General features: G+C 35.1%; 1 protein-coding gene across 1 annotated transcript in view; it reads right to left on the bottom strand.

Annotated features, from left to right (window-relative positions):
• LOC106870628 (probable ATP-dependent RNA helicase DDX56) overlaps nt 1–7,036 on the bottom strand; it is a 29,225-nt gene that overhangs the window by 3,591 nt on the left and 18,598 nt on the right. The window contains exons 12-15 of the mRNA XM_014916763.2: nt 5,515–5,615; nt 5,073–5,146; nt 2,903–2,992; nt 1,329–1,434 (exon numbers count right to left, since the gene is read on the bottom strand). Coding sequence (XP_014772249.1) covers nt 1,329–1,434; nt 2,903–2,992; nt 5,073–5,146; nt 5,515–5,615 — 371 coding nt within the window. The remainder of the gene's footprint in view (nt 1–1,328; nt 1,435–2,902; nt 2,993–5,072; nt 5,147–5,514; nt 5,616–7,036) is intronic.

Below are 7,036 nucleotides of genomic sequence, written 5' to 3'. Positions count from 1 at the left end.
CAGCTGGATGCCCTTCCTAACGCCAACCACTCAGAGAGTGTAGTGGGTGCTTTTACGTGTCACCCGCACGAAAACGGCCACGCTCGAAATGGTGTCTTTTATGTGCCACCCGCACAAGCCAGTCCAGGGGCACTGGCAACGATGTATATATATATATATATAAAACAGAGAAACAAAAGAAAGCTTTAAAAAAACAGAAACTTGCTAATCAGGAAGTAAATGTGTGTGTGTGCTTACATCATTATCAACACACACATTTATGTATAGACATACATGAATAAATATGGCAGAAGAGAGTAAGCATATCAGTAGAGTGTGGGCTGATAAAAACAAAGAATGAGTAAATTTGTTCTTTTTCTGTCTATCTGTGATTGATCTATGAAAGCTTTCCAGAATATTGGCAATTATATTTTTGCCCATAGACTGTTTGGTGATAATCCATGAGGAAAGGGTTGGTGACTCAAAGGAGATTAGGTTACTATTTCTAACATGTCTGGCTACCACATAGAGGTTTTCCTAGTTGGTTCATACAAATGCACACAGACACATTCACACACACAAGGCAGATATAGAAAGATAACATAATCAAAGTATCCAGAATATGTGATACAAAAACCCCCTTGACTGGGAGGGGGAGTAGTATTGAAGAAGGTGGCTTTGTACCAGCTGATGAGAGGTTAAAGAATAATAGAGAAATAGGAGATAGGAGTCATGATGTAGTAGAGATACAAGGATACCTCAGCTAGAATAGAAAGGAAAGAGAGAGACAGAGGGTGGTGGAGATGTGTCAGGACATACCCTCAAGGTACTGTGGGGAGTAAATACAGGTGAAGTGATACAGAGGACTAGGCTGGGTGAGTAGGCAACAGGAATAGAGGTGGGGGAGTTTCATAAAAACATGAGAGATGGCTGGAGATGAGATAGAAGTGACAGTGAGAGATATAGGAGTGGCTGGGGGGTGGGGGTAGATATGTGAGGGTATTGGGAATAATAACAGAAAGGAGGTGTTAAGGATGAAGTATATAGCAAGGAAGAGAGACAGAGAAGTGGCTGAAGACACAGGAAGGAAGTGATTGGTGGAAAAAGTGGTCAAGGAAGATAATGGCTAAAAGGAGGTAGTTCTGGGGTGAGGTAGAGGGAATGTATTCAAAATAATGGACTATACTCTCCTTTAAAATGTGGCCTATTCCCAGTGCAATTATATATAATTATTTGGATAATGATAACTTTTATAATTCAAAACTAGTGGCACTTGAATTATTCTTGCAGGTGTTCTAGAAACAATCAATATAGACAGTAATATATTAAATACAATTGCTGTTACTTACCTAAATAATCAGGAACATTTTCTAGCTTCAAACATTTTTGAGAAAATTGTAATTTTGCATCATGATGTAAAACTTCTTTATCCCTTGGATGAGCTTGGAAAAATGACTGCAAAAAAAAAAGTATAGATAATGGTCATCATAATAGTGGTCTATAACACAAGTAGTCACTTCTTTTGTAGGAGGGTATGGTTGATTTGCTGATTCTACTATTTAACTGTTTTGTTTTCTGTTTTGGGAGGATGAAAGGCAAAACAAAAACGTCATGGTATATTTGTCCTGAATTTTTTCACATGATTTTGGTAAAGGAGTGGGGACAGGGCCCATGTCCCTTTTCAGAGCCTTCATGACTGGTAGGAAGAAATAACCATAAGATCAGAGACCTGGCCAGAATGTTTGCAACAGAATATATTCCACTAAAAGCACCAAAGGCCAGGTAGTGGTGTTCAACCAGGAGATAAATTAAGTCTCCCACTCAAAAATGGTGCCTCCTATGAGCTTCCATAGTTTGTGTTTAACATGTTTAACTCGTAAGGTACTGGTTGAACTGAGGTTAAGGTATAAGAGAATTGCCCAAGGTGCTGCACAGTGGGATTGAACTGAAAACCAAACAGTTGAAAAGTGAACTTTTTAACCACATAACCATACGTGCATCCAATTCTAAAAATTATGTCGAAACAATGCAGAGAATCAAGAATACTATATATCAACTGAATTGACTTTGTCAGTCTCTACCAGTCTGCCTGGTTCTTTGATTCCATGATACAAACTTCCTGTTTTAAAGTAATCCAAATCAAATCGAAGCAAATCTATCAAAAGTAATCCAAATCTATCAAAATATGTTATTTTATGTTTTAAACACCAGCTTAATGACAAAGTTACTTTACAACATTCTTCAATATTTTAAAAATTAACTGAAACATTGATAGTGTATTTCAAAAGAAATATGCTAATCATCATTTTCATTATAACTTTAATGTCCACTTTTTCATGCTTGCATGGATCATCTGGAATTTGTTCAGACAAATTTTCTATGGCTGGATGTCCTTCCGGTCACCAACCCTCACTCGTTTCCTGACAAAGTAACGTTTTCCCCACCACCAGACACATCTTCATGGAAGATGGGAAACAAATGATACTGCTTGTGTGTCAGTAACACTTATTTACAATTATCATGTGATACTAAAGCAAAGAGGCATAAACACACAAATATACAGTATGCTTCTTTCAGTTTCCATCTACCAAATCAACTCACATGGCTTTGTTCAACCTGGGGCTATAGTGGAAAACACTTCACCAAAGTAACTTCACCACACACACCCATACCTGTGTCTGAAGGATTAATTGCATGAAGCAACAAGACGCTAAAACACATATCATATGGTCTACTACCACACTATCAATTCCTGCAGGACAGAGTGTACTGGAATGAAGTGTAGCTTATCAAGAATATCTGACCTGTACAAGAAAACTATTTGAGTGAAGGACACTACTGTCTTCAGAGGCAAAGCTGACCAAAGACAATAATATATCAGAGTGATAGTTACGTGAATTTTGATTAGATATTGGAAACTTACATTTAATTTCTTGGAATTTAGGACTTCTTGTCGAATTTCTTTCAGTCTTGCTTCTTTGACAGCTTTTCTTGTGCAGACATTCAATGCATCCTGGTAAAAGTAAATAATAAAAAAAAAAGATGAACAACTGTAATAAATTTATGCATTATTATTGCTTATTGTATTTTCAGAACCAAATTGATTATCATTTTTTTCTTTTGTTTCAATCACTAGACTATGGCTATGCTGGGGTGACACCTTACAGGATTTTAGTTGAACAGAATTTTTTTTTATATTGGGATGATCCATCAGATTGGCCAATGAAAAATTAAACAAAACAAAAAAAAAACCGTTTCCATCACACGAATAATAAAACAGTTTTAACAGGCAATAATAATCAGGTTGCAGTCTTACTGCAGTAATTAACTAACAGTCGCACCACTTCATTTGCACAATACTAAGAAACCATTTATTCAAGATAAGCAAAGAACATTTGCAAATTAACCCTTTTGTTACCACATTTTTGTTGAAATAAACTGACTTTATTTCAATTTGCCGGTGCTTTCGAGCGAGATCGTTGCCGGTGCTCCTGGACTGGCTCTTGTGCGGGTGGCACATAAAAGACACCATTTCGAGCGTGGCCGTTTTCGTGCGGGTGACACGTAAAAGCACCCACTACACTCTCTGAGTGGTTGGCGTTAGGAAGGGCATCCAGCTGTAGAAACTCTGCCAAATTAGATTGGAGCCTGGTGTTGCCATCCGGTTTCACCAGTCCTCAGTCAAATCGTCCAACCCATGCTAGCATGGAAGGCGGACGTTAAACGATGATGATGATGATGATGAACTGTCATTATTAAGCAAGTCTTACCATGAGATTTCTATGGATGGTTTTAATTCAAATCATTTTAAAACAGGAAATTTGTATCATAAAAACCATAGGCGGTTTCGGGCACAATAGTATCAAAAGGGTTAAATAGTTGTTTTAAGCATCATTGGGGTTGTTCTCTTATTTAATACCTATAATTCTTTTCTCCATGCCTGCATAATTTAAACAGAGACTTATTTGATGTTGGATACTTTTTATGTTGCTAACCCTTCATCATTATCATTACCACCACTGTTTTAACATTCATTTTTTCCATGCTCACATGGCCACACAGTATTTGTTGAAGCAGATTTTTTGTAGCTGGTTACCCTTCCTGTCATCAGCCCTCACCTGTTTTCAATTAAGGTAATATTTCCTCATGATCAGATATGTTTTCCATGAAAGACAATAAATGAAGGACATTACTTGCATGACAGTAACACTTGTTTTTATAACTATCATGCAGTCCTGGCAAGAAGAGAGTAACATCCACACACACACTATAGGCTTCTTTCGGTTTCCATTTACCAAATCCACTCACAAGATATTGGTTGGCACAAAGTTATAGTAAAAGACACATGTTCAAGTTGTCATATAGTGGGACTGAAAGAGACCATGTTGCTGGAAAACAAGTTTCTTACCAAACACTTACACTTATGAAAAATTGGTTTATCTTTTGATAAACATAATTAATCTTGCATAAGAGAAGTGATATCGTTGACAAAATTACTTTTAAAAACATATTTTATTTATTTATAGTTATCCTCAATTACTAATGGAAATGTTGCTGTATTAGAAAATATTTCAAAGTTAATATATTAAACACTTGAAAAACACTTTTCAGTTTATCTATTAGAGGAGTTGCATTAAAGAATGTAAGCTAACAAAACAATTGTCAACTGTGCAGTGCTCCCACTACTTAGTGAGTAAAACATTGAGCTATAACTCTCCATGATACAACTAAAGAGAGAGCCTTTTGTAAGGCCAAGCTACTCAGTGCTAGTGACAAGATACAAACTATCATTCTTTCTACTTATGTGCTGAACATCTTTATTGACAGTAATAACTATAGTTTTAACTATAACATGTAAATCATTACAAAAACTTAGAAATGTCATGGGATTTGCCAAAATACTGCTTTGTGTCAAAATTTGAAATAATTAATTCAAGGCCACTTTCCAAGCTGGTATGGATTGGCTAGGTCATCATGATCTCAGTTTTTATTCATTTGGACTTATTAGATCCAAATGAAATTAATTTTGATGTGATTAAGAATCAATAAAAATAATTTTAAGAACAGGATTACAAATAAAGAATGTTGCTTACTTTTGATCTGTACTGAAAACCTTCAATTCTCTTCATATTGAAGTTGAATGGTTTAAAATGGCTTCCACTATCTCCTAAAAGAAAGTAGAGAACACTTTAGAATATTTTATTATATAAAAATGAAAAGAAAAAAAACAATTGAAATTGTCAATAGATATCAACAAAGAAAAACTAAGAACTTTGGACTCATCTGAATGATGAAGTAATGTACTAGATTAGCAACATCAAGGTCTAATACTACAATGGCCAAAGTGTTGTAATCTTCATCAACATTGTTCTACATTTATTTAGTTACAATTAATAACTACATTACCTTTGTGTTCAGTGGCTGGTGTTAAAAAATACATTCCAGCCCCCAAAATATCTACCTACATTAAGAATTCATCTGAAAATCTTAAAATTTGCTGTGAAAAACATTGTAAAAATGCAAAGAGAATAATACCTGATTCTTGTATTATAACTTGCTTGACTTCGTCAAAGATCTCCTTCTCTTTACTATTTACAAATGATAAAGCTGTACCTTTCTGTTTAGCACGAGCAGTTCTGGGAATATATTTCACAACACAAAATATTAGCATGAATGAAACAAACATGAATACAATACTAAAAAGAGTTATGATACTTAATTTGCAATAATGTAAATGACAAACATATTTAACTTTTTACCAGCTCAATTACTAGACTCATTATACTGGAGCACAGCTTTTAAAAGGCTATAGTCAATCACATCAACTCCAGTACTTTTGAGATGAAGACACGCAAATCAATTGGTTTACACATGCAGACAATCTTGTCATCCTATTACAATTTAAAGGCTGCCAGCTGGCAGAAACGTTAGCACACCAGGCGAAATGCTTAGCGGTATTTTATCTGTCTTTATGTTCTGAGTTCAAATTCCGCCGAGGTTGACCTTGTCTTTCATCCTTTCAGGGTCGATAAATTAAGTACCAGTTGTGTACTGGAGGCGATCTAATTGACTGGCCTCCTCCCCAAAAATTTCGGGCCTTGTGCCTAGAGTAGAAAAGACCCTATTACAATTGAAAGCAATGATGAAAAGTTGCATTTCTCTAAGTAGCAGCTTCATTTTTTTTTTTTGTCCTAGTCTTTCATTATTTGCTTCAGTTCTACTATTGTAGGTGCTCTCTCTCTCTCTCTCTCTCTCTCTCTCTCTGTCTCTCTCATCAGCTGACATATTCTATTGTCTAGTAGTTACCCACACTGACACTCACAACTCAAATGCACCACCAGTTTCATAAACCATAATTGTGCTGTATCCAGAGGCAATATGCCAAGCCAAAAAAACAAAACAAAAACAAAAGATAGGTATCTATATCATTCATATTCTCCTGCTAACAGAGTTGTTAGTCATTTGATGCTCAATAGATATTTGTATATTGTTGGGTGATCTCTAGCTATTTATATTCTGTTGATACATATATGAACAAAATAACCTTATAGCTTAAAAATTCATGTTAATATTCAAATTTTCAAAATCCATCTGCATCAAAAGATAGTATAGTAAAATGGATACAACTAAAAACATATCTTATGAATAAAATTACCTGATTATGTTGAAGTCTCAAGGAGGGTGCTTAAAGTAAGCACAAAGCTTGGGAACGTTTATAGAAGAGTAAAATGGTAGGTGTAATGTTGTGATGTTCATACCTTAAAAGGATGTCAATGATGCTTGTGAAATAGCACAACTTGATTATGGAATCCGCTTACTTTCTTTTTACAGTGTTTTCAACTACAGCATAGGTTCTCAAAGTGGGCACTCCCGGTTCAGGTGGGTGGTAGAGAAAAAGGAGGCATTGGGAGAAAGGCAGTGGATTGGGGGACACTTATGAATTTATAATATTATTATAGTATTGCATATAAATTATACAATATTATATTAAATATCAAATGATTCATAGTTTATATAAATTAGTAAAATATAGAATTTTTATTTATACATAAAAATA

This window comes from Octopus bimaculoides, chromosome 2 (assembly GCF_001194135.2).
Source record: "Octopus bimaculoides isolate UCB-OBI-ISO-001 chromosome 2, ASM119413v2, whole genome shotgun sequence".
Classification (NCBI taxonomy): Eukaryota; Metazoa; Mollusca; class Cephalopoda; order Octopoda; family Octopodidae; genus Octopus; species Octopus bimaculoides.
This window is presented reverse-complemented; position numbering and strand designations above follow the sequence as displayed.